General features: G+C 44.4%; 1 protein-coding gene across 7 annotated transcripts in view; it reads left to right on the forward strand.

The window, feature by feature from the left end:
• FOXN3 (forkhead box N3) overlaps positions 1 to 20,660 on the forward strand; it is a 404,980-nt gene that overhangs the window by 266,996 nt on the left and 117,324 nt on the right. For all 7 annotated transcript variants that reach the window (XM_060121498.1, XM_060121428.1, XM_060121737.1 and 4 more), the window contains one exon: positions 14,714 to 14,778. In XM_060121498.1, the coding sequence (XP_059977481.1) occupies positions 14,714 to 14,778 (65 nt within the window). The remainder of the gene's footprint in view (positions 1 to 14,713; positions 14,779 to 20,660) is intronic.

Here is a 20,660-nt window from a genome sequence, read left to right on the forward strand (position 1 = left end):
CTTTATCCATTCATGCATCGATGGACACTCTGGTCGCTTCCGCTCTTTACCTATTGTGAATAATGCTGCTGTGAACATGGGGGTACAAGCAACTCTTTGAGTTCCTGCTTTCAGTTCTTTTGAGTATAGTCCCAGAAGTGGACTGGATCCTGTGGTAATTCTATGTGTAATTGTTTGAGGAACCACCACACTGTTTTCCATAGCGACTACACCGTTTCAAAGGGATGCCTCAGTTACTTAATTTTTTGTGTCTTGCCTTTCCTCTGTGAGTCTTACAAATGCAATCCTCCTCCCTTCTGCACCACTTATGTCCTTTGAACTGGACGGATGACCACAGTTGCACAGTCAGTCCAGATTCGGGAGCTACCTCTAACCTCTCCCAACCACCTTTGAAAAAGCTAAGTTTATCCCATTGGCCCCTGGGCAGTTGTCCTCTGGGGAGTCCCAGGCTGCTCCTGAGATTAAGCTGGAACCAAACTGGCCCTAGACTTGTAGCTCTTGGAACAGCTGCTCAGCTTTCCTCAACTCCACCATTTTAATTGTGATTAGTAGGTTCATTTGCATCTAAAAGGAGTCGTTTTCTTATCAGCACCATTGAGTTGCGAACCAGTGTGCTCCATTTATATAGAGTGGCCCATTTTAACCAGGCCCATTAAGCAGTAAAAGTAAATGTGGGTGTTTTACAAATGCAAATATATCATGCAAATAATGTACTTTATGCTGAATGATGCCTTGGTTTTCATATGTAAAATTAGAAACTGTGTAGCACAAAGATAATGATAAACACCTTTGCATCTGTTCATAAGATGTATCATGAGCTGTATGCATCTAAAATTGTAGCCCAGGCTTCAGGCAGAATTTCTTCGGTATACTCAAACATGCATTCCATATTATCAAAAATATACATGTACTTATCTAGTTATTTATATATTCCTACGTAATCAAAAAATCACAGAAAAGAGTAATCCAAATTACCTCACGTATTACTTACCATCAAAGATGAGATTTGTAATTTTGTTTCCATTTTTAAAGATTTTTAAGTTTTTATCTGAGATGATAGTGGAAGAAGGAATGTTACTATATAGGCTAGTTCCTTTGTAAGAGAATTATGTCTACTAAGAGAATTTTTTAGAAATCCTGCTGTGTGAAATAATTCTGTTTATGATATGTAGGTAGCACTTCTGCTGCTTTACACCATCACTTAGTAGAATAATAGCAACAATTTTTGTGTACAGTGAACTCGGCTAAATTCTAGGAGGGGAGTCACCTTTAGTCTCTGCCTACATGGGGTTTCTGCCCTTTGGAAAGGTAAGACACATACCTATGGAAAGTGAATTAAAGGTGTAAGACATCAGATCAGGAAATATCACATAGTACGATCAGCTGTACTATACAGGAATTACCAAATAGACTTTACTATACAGGAATTACCAAATTCAGAGTGGGGAGAGGTTGCAGTGTAGGAATGACCAGAAAAAGATCCGGGATTTGAGTTGAACCATAAAGGATGGATGGGAGTTGAATAGGCAAAGAGAAGATGGGAGCAGGGCATTTCAGCAGAGGGGAACAGAATCTGAAACCACACAACCCAGATTGGCACTTGAACCCAGTGTCTTTTCATTGAGATCACACACCTGGTCTCAGGACTTAATGAAGCTCAGGTTCTTTTATGTCCCCTCACAGAAGGAATTCAGTGAGAAATAAAGTGATAGGTAAGAAGTGGACTTATTTAGAGAGAAACACATTCCGTAGACAGAGTGTGGGCCGTCTCAGAAGGCGAGAGGCCCCGAAATATGGGGCGGTTCGTTTTTCCGGGCTGGGTAATTTCATAGGCTGATGAGTGGGAGGATTGTTCCAACTACGGATATTGTGGAGAAGGGGTGGAGATTTCCAGGAATGGTGCCACGGCCCACTTTTTGACCTTTTATGGTTAGCCTCAGAACTGTCATGGCACTGGTGGGTGTGTCAGTTAGCATACGCTGATGGATTCCAGTGAGCATATAATGAGGCCCAAGGTCCACTGGAAGTCCAATCTTCTACCATCTTGGACCTAGTTGGTTCTAACCAGTTGATGTTGTGTCCTCAGTGGCTGCGTCATTCTTTTAAAGGTTGTGCCCTGCCCCCTTCCCTCCTGTTTCAAGTTGGCTTGAATGGGGCATAGAAATATATGGGGTACAAGTGTGTTCTGGAGACCTGCCTCAGGTGGTATGTTGGGGATCAGGGGGAACGTTTGAGAAGGAATAGAAAGGCCTCTTGGGGCAGAGAACCTATTGGACTTAACTCTGCCCTATAAGCTACTGGTTTTCACCCACTTTTATAACCATCAAGCTCTTCAAATGAAAAATTATGTGGAAACTCAACACGTCAGACACATGAAAAATGAGATGCTTTTTTTTTTAATTAATTTTTATTGGACTACAGTTGCTTTACAGTGTTGTGTTAGTTTCTACTGTACAGCAAAGTGAATCAGCTATACGTATACATATATCCCCTCTTCTGGGTTTCCATCCCATTTAGGTCACCACAGAGCACTGAGTAGAGTTCCCTGTGCTATACAGTAGGTTCTCATTAGTTACCTGTTTTATACATAGTATGAGATGCTTTGTTGACATTGGTGCAGGACCTCACCTAGACACCCGTCCCCCACGCCCACCACTGGCAGCACTATAGGCACCCCCTGGGGGTTCCCTGGGGAACACTTTGCAAACCAAGGGGAGAGCTCAGGAAGATACTGCGCTCTGAGAAGACTGTAAAGGTATTAGGCAGGGAGAACTGGGGTTGGGGGAAAGACTGGAGATGGGCAGACCTATTAGGATGCTAGTGGGAACATCTGCATATGAGTTGACACAGTAGAGTAGAAACACAAAGGAAGGGAAATTGCAAGAGTCTTTTGAAAGAAGGGGTTGGCAGGAATGGATGACAGCAGATGGGGGTTCAGGAGAGAACCTTGGTTGAGATCCCAGATTTTTTTTTTTTAACATCTTTATTGGAGTATAATTGCTTTGCAATGGTGTGTTAGTTTTGCTTTATAACAAAGTGAATCAGCTATACATCTACATATATCCCCATATCTCCTCCCTCTTGCGTCTCCCTCCCAACCTCCCTATCCCACCCCTCTAGGTGGTCACAAAGCACCTAGCTGATCTCCCTGTGCTATGCGGCTGCTTCCCACTAGCTATCTATTTTACATTTGGTAGTGTATATATGTCCATGCCACTCTCTCACTTTGTCCCAGCTTACCCTTCCCCCTCCCCGTGTCCTCAAGTCCATTGTCTACGTCTGCGTTTTATTCCTGTCCTACCCCTAGGTTCTTCAGAACTTTTTTTTTTAAGATTCCATATATATTTGTTGGCATACAGTATTTGTTTTTCTCCTTCTGACTTACTTCGCTCTGTATGACAGACCCTAGGTCCATCCACCTCACTACAAATAACTCAATTTCATTTCTTTTTATGACTAATATTCCACTGTATATATGTGCCACATCTTCTTTATCCATTCATCTGTCGATGGACACTTAGGTTGCTTCCATGTCCTGGCTATGGTAAATAGAGCTGCAATGAACAATGTGGTACATGACTCTTTTTGAATTATGGTTGTCTCAGGGTATATGCCCAGTAGTGGGATTGCTGGGTCGTATGATAGTTCTGTTTTTAGTTTTTTTAAGGAACCTCCATACTGTTCTCCATAGTGGTTGTATCAATTTACATTCCCACCAACAGTGCAAGAGGGTTCCCTTTTCTCCACACCCTCTCCAGCATTTATTGTTTGTAGATTTTTTGATGATGACCATTCTGACTGGTGTGAGGTGATACATCATTGTAGTTTTGATTTGTATTTCTCTAATGATTAGTGATGTTGAGCATTCTTTCATGTGTTTGTTGGCAATCTGTATGTCTTTGGAGAAAGGTCGATTTAGGTCTTCTGCCCATTTTTGGATTGGGTTGTTTCTTTTTTTGGTATTGAGTTTCATGAGCTGCTTGTAAATTTTGGAGGTTAATCCTTTGTCACTTGCTTCATTTGCAAATATTTTCTCCCATTCTGAAGGTTGTCTTCTCGTCTTTTCTATGGTTTCCTTTGCTGTGCAAAAGCTTTGAAGTTTCATTAGGTCCCATTTGTTTATTTTTGTTTTTATTTCCATTTCTCTAGGAGGTGGGTCAAAATGTATCTTGCTGTGATTTATGTCATAGAGTGTTCTGCCTATGTTTTCCTCTAAGAGTTTTATAACGTCTGGCCTTACATTTAGGTCTTTAATCCATTTTGAGTTTATTTTTGTGTATGGTGTTAGGGAGTGTTCTAATTTCATTCTTTTACATGTAGTTGTCCAGTTTTCCCAGCACCACTTATTGAAGAGGCTGTCTTTTCTCCATTGTATATTCTTGCCTCCTTTATGAAAGATAAGGTGACCATATGTGCATGGGTTTATCTCTGGGCTTTCTATCCTGTTCCATTGATCTAGATTTGTGTTTTTATGCCAGTACCATACTGTCTTGATTACTGTAGCTTTGTAGTATACTCTGAAGTCAGGGAGCCTGATTCCTCCAGCTCCATTTTTCTTTCTCAAGATTGCTTTGGCGATTCGGGGTCTTTTGTGTTTCCACACAAATTGTGAAATTTTCACAATGTTGATTCTTCCAATCCAAGAACATGGTATATCTCTCCATCTGTTTGTACCATCTTTAATTTCTTTCATCATTGTCTTATAGTTTTCTGCATACAGGTCTTTTGTCTCCTAGGTAGGTTTATTCCTAGGTATCTTATTCTTTTTGTTGCAATGGTAAATGGGAGTGTTTCCTTAATTTCTCTTTCAGATTTTTCACCATTAGTATATAGGAATGCAAGAGATTTCTGTGCATTAATTTTGTATCCTGCTACTTTACCAAATTCATTGATTAGCTGTGGTAGTTTTCTGGTAGAGTCTTTAGGATTCTCTATGTATAGAATCATGTCATCAGCAAACAATGACAGCTTTACTTCTTCTTTTCCGATTTGGATTCCTCTTATTTCTTTTTCTTCTCTGATTGCTGTGGCTACAACTTCCAAAACTATGTTGAATAATAGTGGTGAGAGTGGGCAACTTTGTCTTGTTCCTGATCTTAGTGGAAATGGTTTCAGTTTTTCACCGTTGAGAACAATGTTGGCTGTGGGTTTGTCATATATGGCCTTTATTATGTTGAGGTAAGTTCCCTCTATGCCTGCTTTCTGGAGGGTTTTTATCATGAATGGGTGTTGCATTTTGTCAAAAGCTTCTTCTGCATCTATTGAGATGATCATATGTTTTTTTCCTTCAGTTTGTTAATAGGGTGTATCATATTGATTGATTTGCGTATTTGAAGAATTCTTGCATTCCTGGGATAAACACCCCTTGATAATGGTGTATGATCCTTTTAATGTGCTGTTGGATTCTGTTTGCTAGTATTTTGTTGAGGAATTTTGCATCTGTGTTCATCAGTGATATTGGCCTGTAGTTTTCTTTCTTTGTGACATGTTTGTCTGGTTTTGGTATCAGGGTGATGGAGGTCTCGTAGAATGAGTTTCGGAGTGTTTCTCCCTCTGCTATATTTTGGAAGAGTTTGAGAAGCATAGGTGTTAGCTCTTCTCTAAATGTTTGATAGAATTCGCCTGGGAAGCCATCTGGTCCTGGGCTTTTGGTTTGTTGGAAGATTTTTTTTTTTTTTTGCGGTACGTGGGCCTCTCACTCTTGTGGCCTCTCCCATTGTGGAGCACAGGCTCTGGACGCGCAGGCTCCAGATGCGCAGGCTCAGCGGCCATGACTCACGGGCCCAGCTGCTCCGCGGCATGTGGGATCTTCCCGGACCGGGGTACAAACCCATGTCCCCTGCATCGGCAGGCGGACTCTCAACCACTGCGCCACCAGGGAAGCCCTTGTTGGAAGATTTTTTATCACAGTCTCAATTTCAGTGCTTGTGATTGGTCTGTTTATATTTTCTATTTTTTCCTGGTTCAGTCTCGAAAGGTTGTGCTTTTCTAAGAATTTGCCGATTTTCTCCAGGTTGTTCATTTTATTGGCATATAGTTTCTTGTAGTAATCTCTCATGATCCTTTCTATTTCTGCAGTGTCAGTTGTTACTTCTTTTTCATTTCTAATTCTGTTGATTTGAGTCTTCTCCCTTTTTTTCTTGATGAGTCTGGCTAATGGTTTATCAATTTTGTTTATCTTCTCAAAGAACCAGCTTTTAGTTTTATTGATCTTTGCTATCGTTTCCTTCATTTCTTTTTCATTTATTTCTGCTCTGATCTTTATGATTTCTTTCTTTCTACTAACTGTGGGTTTTTTTGGTTCTTCCTTCTCTAATTGCTTTAGGTGTAAGGTTAGATTGTTTATTTGAGACGTTTCTTGTTTCTTGAGGTAGGATTGTATGGCTATAAACTTCCCTCTTACAACTGCTTTTGCTGCAGCCCATGGGTTTTGGGTCGTTGTGTTTTCATTATTATTTGTTTCTAGGTATTTTTTGATTGCCTCAATGATCTCTTTGTTATTAAGTAGTGTATTGTTCAGCTTCCATGTGTTTGTATCTTATAAAGATTTTTTCCTGTAATTGATATCTAGTCTTAACAGCATTATGGTCGGAAAAGACACTTGATAAGATTTCAATTTTCTTTAATTTACCAAGGCTTGATTTGTGACCCAAGATATGATCTATCCTGTAGAATGTTCCATGAGCACCAGAGTTTTTAACTTGAACATTTTATAGGCAATCACCAAAAGCTGGGTCATTTTCTTTTCTTTTTTTGAGGAATGCTGAGTTAAATTAATTGGTAACTTGTATTCTTTCAACAAGCATTGACAGGTACCAGCCAAGTTCCAAGCATTGCCGTAGGTGGTAGGGATTTAGGAGAAGACGGACTCAGATGTCGCAGTGTGTCAGGGAGTGTGAGTGTACCGTGTGTAAAGGGAGACAATCACAGACACTGTGGTGGGCTGAGTTGTCCCCTCCAAAACTTCATATATTGATGTTAGGTCCTAACACCCAGCACTCCAGAATATGATCTCATTTGGAAATATGGTCATTGCAGTTGTTAGTGAAGATGAGGTCATACTGCGGTAGGGTGGACCCCTAAGCCAATATCAAAAGGAGGAATTTGAACACAGAAAGCACACATAGGGAGAATGCCATATAAACATGAAGGCAGAGACAGGGTGATACATATATAAGCCAGGGAAGGCCAAGGATTGCCTGCAACCACCAGAAACTAGGGGAGCAGCATAGAACAGATTCTCACTTAAAGCCCTTAGAAGGAACCATCCTTGACTTTGGACTCCTAACCTCCACAACTGGGAGAGAAGAAATTTCTATTGTTTTAAGATACTTATCTGTGGTACTTTGTTATGACAGCCCTAGAGAACCAGTAGAGACACTGAGAAATCCAGGGCAGTGTGGAAAGTGCCCGTGGGGACCAGCAGGGGAAACAGAGGTGGGAAACTGGCTCCCTCATTTGAATTGATGTGGCCCGGGGGGATGCAGCCAGAAATACATTCCAGAGTCTGGAGGCAAGATCAGCTCGAGATACAGAATTGGAAAAGCCAGATTCCCCAGGAGTTTATGAACTCTCCTAACAAAGGAGAATGAATAGAGAAGAAGAGAGGGCTAAAACTCTAGGAATACTCATCATTATGGGGGTAAGGCTGGACAGAGAGCTAGCAGATTTCATAGAAAGGAGAGTGGGAGGAGGAGAGCCAGGCTAGCTGGGTGTTGTGAGGCTAAACTTGGAAAGGGTTTTAAAGAGATAATGTCAAAAGTGATAGTTTATGTAATTAGAAAAAAATAATAATAAAGTAAGCCTCTCATATGCGTGCATGTGGGCGGGCATGGAGTGGGCAGGGGAGAGGGGCTGTAGAGCCATCAAGGCCCTTAGCCCTGAATGGCGGGGTGGCTTAGGGGCCTCTGATGACCCAGACGTGAGGGGATCGCAGCCAGTCCGGGGACACATGACGCAGAAGAGCGGAGGTCGGGCACTGTCGCCCAACTCCTGTGCTTGGTGAGTGCGTGGCAGGGTCATGGGGGCCAAAAGGAGGATCTGGACACTAGGTGATGTTGGATGATGGGTCAGCTAAGAAGTCCTGGAAGGGGGAGGGGAGGAGAGACAAGGGATAATGGCAGGAGGAAAGATGCCAGAGGAAAAGAGGGCAATAGGGGTGTTGCTTTGTCAAAGAAGAAGGTGCAGACACAGGTAGAAATAACGGAGGGTGAGTGAGCTTGTGAGGAATGGCTTTGGTTTTAGAAAAGAGGATGTTTTAAAAAAGTTTTGCCTGATGAGGTATGGAGCGGGGAGGGGGGGTGTTGGGACTTGGCGAGTGGAGACAAGAGTGAGGGCAGCTTAGTCGGGTTGCCGACCATCGGGTAATGGTTCTTGGCTGGGGGCCATTTTATCTCCCAGAGGACACATGGTAGTTTCTGGAGACATTTTTATTTGTTACAGCTGGGGAGGGTTGGTGCTGGGATCTAGTGGGTAGAGGCCAGGGAGGCTGCCGAACACCCTAGCACCCACGGGACGGCCCCCACCGTAAAGATGACCCAGCCCCAAAGGTCAGCAGTGCCAAGGTTGAGAAACCCTGTCACAGGTCAGCAGCACATCTCAAACGTGTCTGAGGAGGGAAACCCTAAACTTCATAGCATACTTCGTGGAACATTATTGATGTATTTAAAATCGCCCAGTAGCTCTTGCTCCGGAGCAGCCAGCCCTGTCCGAGTCTCGCAGCCGTTCCCCCCCACCCGCTGCAGCCTAGCGTACCCTTGGCTGTGATGGGTACACAGGAATGCTTTGCGGGTTGATCCAGTTGGAGGCAGGATGAGTCTCCAGTCTTTTTAAAAAATTTTTAAATTTAACTTTATTTTTTTATACACCAGGTTCTTATTAGTTATCCATTTGATACATATTAGTGTATATACGTCAATCCCAATCTCCCAGTTCTCCAGTCTTAACATTGGCGAAGGTGACAAAGCCATTCCATTTCTTACCAGGATCCGAGTTTTGCCTTCAGAGAGATCTTGCCACACTCTCCGTTGTGGCTTTTGTGGTCCTTGCTGGTTATTGTCTGATCACTCCAGTAATGCCTTCCCAGTAATTGTCAGCCTCTGAAAATTGGCCAGTCCTGATACGTTTCCACCTGGTCTCTTCTGCCTCTTGATTGCCTGACCCTGAAAGGTCACTGTGGGCAGCCGTACTTAATAGTTTGGATCTATGCAGGATTCTGGGCAGAGCTGTCTTTTTTTTAGCTTTCTTTGGAGTAGGTGGCATCCGTGAAGCTGCTTCTTCCAGCCTATTGATTTTTAGAAAGTGTTCATTGCTACTTCGGGTGGAGGAACGTTTGCAAATGAGATGATCTCAAAGCATCCTTAAGGGGAAGAGGAAGATGAAGGTGTGGTTAGCTCTTCTGTCACAGAAGTGAAGCCAAGAGCCTAACTGGGAGAGTCCACAGGATGTAGGAGGAAGTGTTGGCACCGAGCACATCATTTAACTTCTCTGAACTGCAGTTTTCTTGTAATCAAGACAACCACTGGGATATTTGCAGTTCACAGAGTGTCCTTTGTACATGCATCATCTCATTTAATTCTCCAGCACTACATGCTGTAACTGCTCCCTGTTTGTAGGAGTGGAATTGAGACCTGTTTTCATCTTGTGGTTTTTTTTTTTTTTTTGCGGTACGCGGGCCTCTCACTGTTGTGGCCTCTCCCATTGAGGACCACAGGCTCCGGATGCGCAGGCTCAGCGGCCATGGCTCACGGGCCCAGCTGCTCCACGGCATGTGGGATCTTCCCGGACCGGGGCACGAACCCGTGTCCCCTGCATCGGCAGGCGGACTCTTAACCACTGCGCCTCCAGGGAAGCTCTCAGCTTGTGTTTTCAACAGACAAATTCCTTGAGTCCAAATCTTGTGCTGTCCCCACCACAACTCGGATGGAGCCAGGTGGCCACTGAGATCTCTTTGAATGTCAGTATAGTCCGGTTTTGTATGGAAGGTTGTAAAAGTCCCTGAGATTTCTGAACTTTCAGCTGGACTCTTTAGTGATGCGTCTCAAATTATGAAGGGTGTTTTGTGAAACTTGAGACCATCTCACACACGTCTGATTCCTGCATTCCAAACTTCAAGACTGGCATCTTTCACCCAGCGTGTCTGTGTTAGTATGTGGGGTAGGTCGTATTTGTTTTTCTATGACATTCTGTTGATCAATCCACAGTTGGAATTAACAGTAGAATTCCAAGTATTTTTTCAGGAATTTCCCCCTTCATTACAACTGCTTTGACTGTTTTATTCCTGGAGAAACACAGTCTGATGGTAGATTTCACACATCCAAGGGGACTGCCTTCGCATTGTTTCTAGTGCTAAGAATACGTCAGAGATCTGCTCAGCTGCCTGAAGACTACCAGGCAAGCTCTGGCCTCTGTAAGGACCAGGTTAGGATAGGCTGGTCTCACCACATCCCTTTCTGTTGTTTAGTGTACTTTGGGCCACTCTGGCAGAGATGCTAACTGCAGGGGACCTTCAGAAACGCAGCATGTAGGTTGATCTTTCACTACCCAAAACTCTTTAGACTTTGATTCACTTCTTCCGGGGTCCTTCCTGTATTCATTCTTTCTCTCTCTGTCTCTCTCTCCCTCTATCATTTTACAGTAAAAATTTTTTGTTGTGGTAGTAAAATACACATAACATAAAATATACCATCTTAGCCGTTTACGTGTACAGTTCAGTAGTGTCAAGTACATTCACATTACTGGGTAACCAACCCCCATAACTCTTTTCAACTTACACAACTGCAACTCTGTACCCACTAAACAACTCCCTACTCCCCCCTCCCTCCAGCCTCTGGGAACTCCCCTTCTACTCTGTCTCTATGAACTTGAAATTTGTCCTTTTGTGACTGGTGTATTTCACTTAGCATGATGTCCTTGGGGTTCATCCGTGTTGCAGTACCCTGTTCTCTCTTTCAGATCAACCCGTTCACATTTGGCAGCCGGGTTCTTAGACAAAAAGTACTTTTTAAAAAGTACTTAGAAAAGAAGTACTTTTCCTAATTTTCTTTTCTTAGACTCACAGAAGGTCCAGGCTGGTGAAAACAGTGTGGATCTTGCTAGAACCTCCCAGGGTCTTGGTTAGAGTTCATCCGGTTCTGACAATGATGGCAGCTCATGGGTGTCGCATGACAGATGGCATCATTATGCCAAGAGCCACCTTAGGGCCGGACGACCTGTTGACCTACATTGTTGCCTTGGGAGCTGGAAGAACTGCAGCTGAGTGTGTGAGGCCCAGGGAGGGACAGAGCTCTGAGTCTCTGGCAGGTGCTGGTGGGATGGTAGGGCACTTCCCTTGGGATTTGCTGGCTCAGCTCTGGTCTTAATGATCAGCTGGATCAATGTTCTCAAATGCCAGTTGACAAACTGCCTTTGCTGGCAGGCCAGGCCCTCTTAACCTGTTGCTCGACTTCCTTTGCCACACGTGGGTTTGGCTTCTGGTGCTGAAGGTCATGAGATTTTGTTAGAGTGTTACTGAAGTGAGACAGTTGTGGCGTCAGCGTTGTATTGTTTCTGCTGATATGAGCCCACGTGTCTGTCTTTCGCATCTGGTGAGGCTGATTGCTTTTTCTAGCCTGGGATTTTGTCTTGGAGAGATTCCTAGTGAAATACCGTCCACAGCCTTCTTCCATGGAGGAGGATAGCTAAGGGTTTGGTGCCGAAAGACTGGAAGAGAAAGCTGGACGATAAGAAATGAAATCGGGGCCGTTGACGTGTGTCTTTGTGGTGCAGTGGGCTGGTCTTGGGCTGATCACTGACCAGCCATGTGATGACTTGGACAAGTCCCTCCATCACCTGAAGAATGGGGACAGTGGGTTCTGCCTTGCCCTCTCATGGGATCGGAGGATCCCACGGAAAAGTGTTGATCACTGTGCTCTGTACATGGTAATGTGGTATCCTGTCTTCAAGCAGTGTGAGCACCATTGTAACGTGATTAAAAGCCACTCTGGTAGGTTGAAGGGGGCCCTAGTGGCCACTTCCCATCGCAGTGACTATTTACAAGTTCACTGGCGTTTAGGTGACTTGAGTGTGGCGAGTCCCCCATCCTGCTCTGCACAGACCACCCACCCTCCCCTCCTTGATTTGCCACACAAATGAGTGGTTTCCAGAGTGGCCTGAGATACTCCCACAGAGACCTCGACCACTAGCTTCTCTGAATTACTGTGGTTGCTATACATTTTTAAGTAATTTTATATACTTTTTAAAAGCTAACTTTGAGCTTTAAAGCCCGGTGAGCCAGGGATATCTCCAGATGGAGGAAAAAAATCAGTTTGCTCTCTCCCCAACCTGTAGCCACTAGGGCCATAACCGTTGGCCTTTCCACACGCATTTCTAGTCTCTTTAGATAGAGTCACAAGAGGTTGGAGCTAGCTAAGTATGACAGTAAGCTCCTAGAGGCCATAAAATATGGCTTCTAATTTTTCTCTCCATGTCCAAGCACAGTTTTCAACAAGCTTTCAACAAGTTTTCAAGAATCTTTCAACAAGATTCAATCCTTGAATCTCCTAACAGTTAGAAGATGTCACTTGGAGGGACCATACCAAAGAAGAGTGTAGAATATGGGGCCAGTGAGCTCAAAAGCTTTGCAATTGGCATGGCAGGAATCGAGCCCCCAGGTGAATGCATCAGTCACAACAGGGGCTACATCAGAGCGGGTAGGTGGGCCACTCCAGATCTGTCTCCACTGTGAGAGTGTGGATTACACCGGCAGCACAGCAGAACGAGCGGAATAGCGATCGGTGACTTAGGTACATTCAAAGGATGTTGTAGAAATCTTGAAGTAGATTTCTATCGTACAGAGGATTTTCCTTATCTACACCACTGGATTTACCCGTCCTCCGTTCCCCACGTTTACTCCATCCCTGGCGTCTACTCAGTTTTCAGGCAAATCAAGGTCAGAATGAAGAGGAGATTTGGAGGGAAGTAAGCTAGATATTCAGGCTCCTGCGGTAATAGTCAATTATCGAATTCTCCAGAAGCGCCAACTCCTCTATTGTGAACTCCTCAGTTTTTAAGTATCTTTAGAAATCAGGTGATTCAGCGTTGGCCACAGCCAGCTGGCTATTTCCTGCTTTCTTATAAAAATCAGATGGTGAGATCCCAGGAGCTGGCTGGGGTTGTTAAAAGATAATCTTAAGCATTTTAACGCACATTATTCTTCATGCAGCTATGAGCCTTAACAGCCTCGAATCGGAATAGGACAGGAATCACACAGAAGAGAACTCAGCTTGCTGCCATCATCCTGCAGCCCTGAGACCCCGGCCAGATCTCCTGCTGTCCTGCGCAACTCCTGGCCACTCAGAGGCCACAGCAGCCGGAGCTGAGAATCAGGGCTGCAGGAAAAGCCATAGCTGAGATGCATTATCCTCACTTACTCTGAGTAGAGTGGATCCGAACCACAATAAAACAAAAGTTTTATCATTTACATCAAGGTTCATTCTGTGTGTTTTCTGACACGTTTGACATTATTTTGATGTATTTGTGTGCTGTAGCACTTTTCTTCCTCCTTCTCTACGCCTCACCAGCCATGTAACATGTCCCCATACCTGGTGTGCTCTTTGTACCTCTGGGGACGAAATGTTGGTCAACAGAATGTGTCACTGGCATTTCTCCTTGTTAACAGTATTGTTCCCCTGCATCACTAGAGACCCTGATGGACTCTAGAAACATTCATCAGGTAGTCCTTCAGATTTCTTATTCTGTGTGTGTGTGTCTGTGTTTGCCAAACTTACAAACTTATTATTTAGACCAACTTTTTAATTTTTTTTAACGCTGAAGGTGATTGATGATGCATTAACCGGTATCATTTGCCACGTTCTATCTTGGAGAAAGTAATTTATGCTGCCTGTTGGGCTGGCTGTAGGCACAATTTTGACTAAGTGCTTTCTAACATTAATCTAAACCAATCCTTGATTTAGAGTCACCTCCTTTCTACTCCAAGACCGGCTTGGTTATAAAGTTTTTCACTGGGTGTCTTAAAACAGTGAAAATGCTTGTCTATAAATGTAGTAAAGTGTCATTGTGATACATTAATCTTTCGTCTTTTCTTGCCTCTCCTGTTGCAGGACTGTGAGTGGTAACATATCTGAAAAGTGTTTTATGGGATATGGGGTGCAACATTTTAAGCCAAGAAATTGAAAACGGGATATGAAACAAGAAGACAGGGGAGGAGGGAGTTGATCAAGGTCATATCTGTATAATAAGAATTTGGTGGTAGAAAAGCCAGGAAAGGCAAGCTCGCATTTATAATGGGCAGGTGGCACTAGGAAGTGGTGAAAAACCTGCTGATCTCAGAAGACATGGATGGGAGTTCTTTGCCTCATAAAGTCATAAAATTATGAAGAAATTAGCGAAAGTTATAAGCTATGATGTTGAGCATCTGATGTGGCCATTTTGTTTACCTGCAAATGATTTCAGTGCCCAAGAGGGAGCAGGGTTAGGACAGTAACCTGAATACCCACATGGACGGGTTATGCACGTTGAAATATGAAGCCCATTCATCATAAAACAAGACTAACGGTTTTTAAAGATACATTTTCAGAGGGTGTAAATAATGCATAATTGGGAAAGTGTTCTGAGGCCATTTTGAAGGATGTGTTTGGAGGAAGCGTTGTTTTCTGAGTGCTGCTGAGTGAGTGTAGACAAGCTCGCCCTCACGCTGGTTTCTCTTCTGTTTTAGCACATCAGGTCCACCCCTCTGGCCGGGCAGCACCTTCTTCAAGAGAAATGGAGCCCTTCTACAAGGTAGGTCTCTGACAGCCCCCCCCCTCCCCCACACTACTCCTTCGCTCCTGGTGTCTGTCGGGAGAGTTCTGTCTGCTGCAGAGCGGGCCCTCTGTGACTGCTGTGGGATGGCTCTGTTTGTCCAGTTCTCTTTATTTCTTCCTACTGACGTCTCCTGGTTGATATGAACTGTTAATCTGAGATAAGACGGCTTCTTTGGTCTGTTGTCACTGGTCAGATTCCAGAAGTGGTCGGCTTGCTTTGGTGAAATTGGAATTACGTGGCAGTTAGGATGCAACGATAGCATCAATTGGACTGGTAAAATCAAACCCTATCGCGGATCTCCAGTGCCTGGGCTGTGAGGAATGCTGTGGGTCATCGTGGAGATCCACGTGTTGCTTGCTGTGCCCTGACGTCCACGTCTGCCTGGAAGGGTGACTGCGGTTTGTTCTGAGGCTCAGAGTTCAGACGCCCTCCCTCATCCCTGCAGGCGTCATTTGCAGGGGGGCATTCTTTCTGCTGTCCAGTCCATCCTCAGCTGCCTTGCGCGACTTCCTGTCCAATGCACTCAAGGAATTCAAACCGCCTTTCATCTCTACTTTTGCTGTCAAGTTTCTTTAAAAATGGCCAAAGTCGAAGAAGAACGCAGAGCTAAAAATAGCAATGAGATGCACTCTAACTACTTGGAGAAAGTACTTTGGGGAGATGTCTGCTCTGCAGATCAGCTGGAATTGGCTGGCCCCCAAGTGTCTTCTGACTTCCCTTCCTCATTAGCCTCTCTTGATTGGCTGGGTGTCAGAGTGGCACAACTGGCCCAAAGCAGATGGATTTGGTTTTGCCAAGAGCTTTGAAACTGTACTGGGCTTAGGGTGAGGAGTTTCAGTGCATCTTGGTTGGCTTAGAGCTATTACGCCTCTTTTCCCTAAAAGTTACACGCCCAGGGCCAGCCATGTGTGTGAAGGAGTAGGATATATATGTAGCTAAGAAAAGAGGCATTTATCTTCAGGTTTCCAGAGTAGCTCAAACAATTGTGAGAGATGTCATCACATTTGTGCTATTGTTTTCAAGGCCATACAATTGTATGTTGTCTTTTTAATAGCCTGTGAAATCGGGAACTTCAGAATTCCTTTACATCTTTGCTTGGTCCAGGTGAAATTTAGGTAGGTAGGTCTGATTAATCCTAATTTTAATGACCATCATAAATATCCTAAATATTTAAGAAAAAAAGGGAACTCCCTCCACTCTCAAAAATTAATACAGGGCTTCCCTGGTGGCGCAGTGGTTGAGAGTCCGCCTGCCGATGCAGGGGACACGGGTTCGTGCCGCGCTCCGGGAAGATCCCACATGCCGCAGAGCGGCCGGAGCCTGTGCTCCGCAACGGGAGAGGCCACAACAGTGAGAGGCCCGCGTACCGCAAAAAAAAAAAAAAAAAAAAAAATTAATACATAATTTAAAAAAAATCTATTCTGTTCTCCCTTCAGAAAGTGTAAATGGAGACCTATTGGGTTTTTTCAAGTGGATTTCAAAGTTATGTGCATCCTTATTTTTCCTCTAGATCTGTAGCAATGATATGAATATCATTCATGGTTGGATTATTTTCACAAAAGGCATTTTATTTACTTAGAGCATTTTCTTATAGGATTTTTATTCATTAAGTTCCACATTAGGGAAGATTTGCTCTAAGCATGTTAGTTTTGGGTTATTTCTGCAGGACAGAAGCATGAGGGAAAAATTGATAAGGTTTATGAAATTGAGTGATTTCACCATGAGATTCTGTCTCATGGGTGGTAGACTTTTTTTCTTTTCTACATAGGGTTAACCATTCTCCTAATTACTCTAGGCATTGAGAATTAAATTATTACAGATTTCAGATGCTTCTTGAATCCACATCCAATTCAATACATCCCATTTACTTTTTATGTACATGTTAAAATCAGAAGTATCGTGGTGAGAATTCTGGAGTGTGGGTGGGGATTTGCTAATGTTTTTTTTCCTGTTGTGTTTCTGCATTTGCTGTATCTGTATAGAGGGTTCACGAGACACTTACATTGTAATAAGGTTTTTTAAACTCTGTGTGTGTTCTTCTGAATTATTATTTTTTTAACTTTATTTTATTGATGTATAGTTGATTTACAATGTTGTGTCAGTTTCTGCTATACAGCAAAGTGATTCAGTTTTATATATATATATATCTTTTTTATATTCTTTTCCATTATAGTTTATCACAGGATATTGAATTCAGTTCCCTGTGCTATACAATAGGACCTTGTTGTATATCCATTCGATGTATCATGGTTTGCCTCTGCTAATCCCAAACTACCATTCCATCCCCCTCCCACCCCTCCTCCCCCTTGGCAACCACCGTCTGTCCTCTATGTCTGTGAGTCTGCTTCTGTTTCATAGATAAGTTCATTTGTGTCATATTCTTGTGTTTCTCTGGCGGGCAGTACTGGCTTATCAAGAAGTTTCTGATGCCCACGAACAAAAGTTTTACAGTAAAGATACTGGCATAGAAAGAAGGGAGCTGCCCAGTCATGGCAGAGGAAGGTTTAGTTTAGAATCAAGTAGAAGAAAATGTAGCTGATTTATGCTCACTTTCTCACCTTTATACTTTGTATTTTCAATGTATGTCCACATTTTTTCTTTATGTCTAAAGCAAGCAGGAGGATGTTTGTCTAGATAATCAGACTAGGAAAGAACTCTGTTAATAGGTTCCAGCCACAAGGATTGGGATTGCAGGCCAGGAGGATCCCCTAAAAAACCCAGTTCCTAGAAGCAGGGTAGTAGGTGAAGCTTGGTCACACAGGGTGACACAGGGACCCAGCAACCGGCCAGCAAAGCCCAGCTGTGACCGTGGGCCCTGACCACAAGCAGAACTGGCGAAACCGGACTGCACGGGGCCGGGGAGAACCTGCGCTTGTGAAGTCACCCTACGGGTTGAGACTAAAAGGACCCAAAAGCAGCAAAATGAGCAGATGTGCCCCATTCCTTCGAGGACAGAGCCTTGTTTTTGAAGGAGGGAGGGAACATGGGCCTGTCACTTCTTGGGAGAGTTGACACTTGTACAAGGCCTTAAAAAGTAAATAGATGGGGGTGGTGCCAGGAGGGAAACAACCAGAGCACACGGGCACGAGAGGACCACAGGTAGAGAGAGCGATGGGGACTCTGTGGGGTGGATGCAGAAATGAGGGCTTTGCGGGCACTTTGGAATAATGACATCATCACGCACTCCAAGATGTTTTTCAGAAGAAAGCTGAGATTTCCAAAGAGGAAGTAATGGAAGGTAAAACCTGAAATCAGTGGAACAGAATGACCTAATTGGTACAGTGGGGAACCGATGTGTATTGTCTAATAGTTGTTTGCTTTATAAGCTGTTGAGCAGAGAGGTAGTATAGTTCTTTTTTTCCAGCGTAAAACCAATTGCAAGAATTAACCGGAAGCGCTCAGGGTCCTGTTGAGGGCGGCCTCTGGGTTTCGGTGCTTGCAGATTCACTGGCAAGAGGGCCTGCTGAATCATCTTGCAGTTTTGAGGATAATGGGGTAAGATTTGGTTTGGATTACACCAGGCATGGGTACTTAACATAATTGGTCATTTCATCAATTCACGGTATTTATTTTATTTTAAATGCCATTTAGGCTGCTAGAGACATTTTAGTATGTTAGCAGTTTCAGTGGGTAGAGAGCACTTCAGATCTTGTACGATAGTAACCTAGCTGATTGCCAGAAGGGGACAAACCCTTCGTTAAAAGGGGACCCAGGATGGGGCCCAACAGATGAGTGTGGCTTATTCAGAGGCCTCAGGAGTGGCCAGCTGACAGGTGTCCCCAACTGTCTCCTCTGCCTGTCTCTGTGTGTCTTGGTGACAGTCTCTGTGTGTGAAATACATTTTTTTAACCATCTTTTTTTTTAATTTTTACTAGAGTATAGTTGATTTACAATGTCGTGTAAGTTTCAGGTGTACAGCAAAGTGAATCAGTTATACATATACACATAGCCACTCTTTTGTAGATTCTTTTCCCATATAGGCCATTACAGAGTATTGAGTAGACTGTCCTTGTGAAGTACATTTTAAAATTTCTTAGGTTATAATATCTCTTATTTTCTTAATTAAAAGGGTAAACTGGGCTTCCCTGGTGGTGCAGTGGTTGAGAGTCTGCCTGCCGATGCAGGGGACACGGGTTCATGCCCCGGTCCGGGAAGATCCCACATGCCGCGGAGCGGCTGGGCCCATGAGCCATGGCCGCTGAGCCTGCGCGTCGAGAGCCTGTGCTCCACAACGGGAAAGGCCACAACAGTGAGATGCCCGTGTACCGCAAAAAAAAAAAAAAAAAGAGTAAACTATTGTAAGTTTTCTTCCAAACTCCCTGGCCCCAAACTCCCCCCTCTCCTTCTGCCACATAGACACACATATTCCCTTCACCCATCAAACTTAAAATTAGGTTACTTTATTTAAACATCACCCATGGATGAATTATTTTAATGAGTCAGTGATTCCTAATTAAAGACATTCCTCACCTCTGGTCTGACCCTTCAGCGTCTGCCCCTGGAGGGTGCATCCCCCAGCCGCACATGGCATCGCTGCTCTTGCTTGCATCATTTCTTCTACTAAGAGTTGCTACGAGCCGCCGCGCATCCGATCCGCCACGTCTGCCCCGCTTTGGCCCTCATAGGCTCTATAGGCCTGCAAGCTCCCCACGGAGTTTTGTTCAGAGAGAAGCTGCTGCCTTTACAGCTCTGAGCCAGCTGACCATCTGGGCCTACCCACACTGCCCCACCTGCAAGCATTTCATTAGTCTTTGTCTCTGTGTGTCAGGCACTGGATTAGGCTGGAACCTCCCTGGGAGGCCCAGGGCCTGCCCCCTCCACCACTGACCGCCCGTCCCGGGGTCAGACCACACGTCCCAGCCCTTCTTGCAAAGCAGCTCAAGCCCTGATGCCACCACAGGTCATGCAGACCTGCCCAGTTACCAACCCCCTGGCAGCCTTCCGGGCCCTCCCTCCACTTTTCTCCTCTCCATCCCTCCTGTATGGGGCCACTAATTATTATTAACTCTATTCCCATAGGATGCAGGGGTGGAATTCAAAGAAATTCCCTAGCACGCATAGCAGATGCTTGTTTCTTTTCACTCCTGACAGCCCCCTGGATGAGCTAATGAAATGGAAAGAAGACCTTCCAGGCCTTTTCAGTGCACAGAGCAGGACTGAGCTGCCGCAGGCCCGAGAGCAGATAGGGGAAAGGAAACCAGCTCTTCTGCTGTCAGATGCACGTTGTCCCCACGAGCGCACAGATGTGCTCGCCACTGGTGTGACACATGCAGGAAGTTGATTATGCCCAGTAGATGACCTGCTTTGGGGAATGCCAGCTTCCCAAGTTCTAGGCCGGCTTCATGCACTTACTTTCCTGGGAGTCCTATTATGTACTGCCCACTCTCCACAACCCTTACGCCTTACCCTCTCCCGCAGCTCCGCAGTGGGTTTTTTCTGGTAAAATGTATGCAGTACCTCCCTTTGGTTGTGTTTGGGGCTGTGAAAGGCTCAGCAGCAAGTAGTCAGTATATCAGAAACGAGTTTTCGTGGAAAGGAGCCTTGGATTACCAGTGAGGGGACCTGGCTGTGGTCCCAACTCTGCCACTTGGTAAACTCTGACCTTGGGCAAAACTCAGGCATCCCTAGGGTTTCGTGTTCTTGCCTGTGAATTAAGGAGCGGACCTCAGGAGTGGCAGGGGTTTCCTGTGGGTTACAGCTCTGATGAGCCATACTAACAACTTCCCTAAAGTGGGTTGAGGACTTTCCTGGTGGTCCAGTGGTTAAGACTCCGTGCTTCCACTGCAGGGTACACAGGTTTGATCCTTGGTTGGGGAAGATCCTGCATGCTGCGTGGTGCGACCAGAAAAAAAAAAGAA

This window comes from Lagenorhynchus albirostris, chromosome 1, assembly GCF_949774975.1.
Source record: "Lagenorhynchus albirostris chromosome 1, mLagAlb1.1, whole genome shotgun sequence".
Classification (NCBI taxonomy): domain Eukaryota; kingdom Metazoa; phylum Chordata; class Mammalia; order Artiodactyla; family Delphinidae; genus Lagenorhynchus; species Lagenorhynchus albirostris.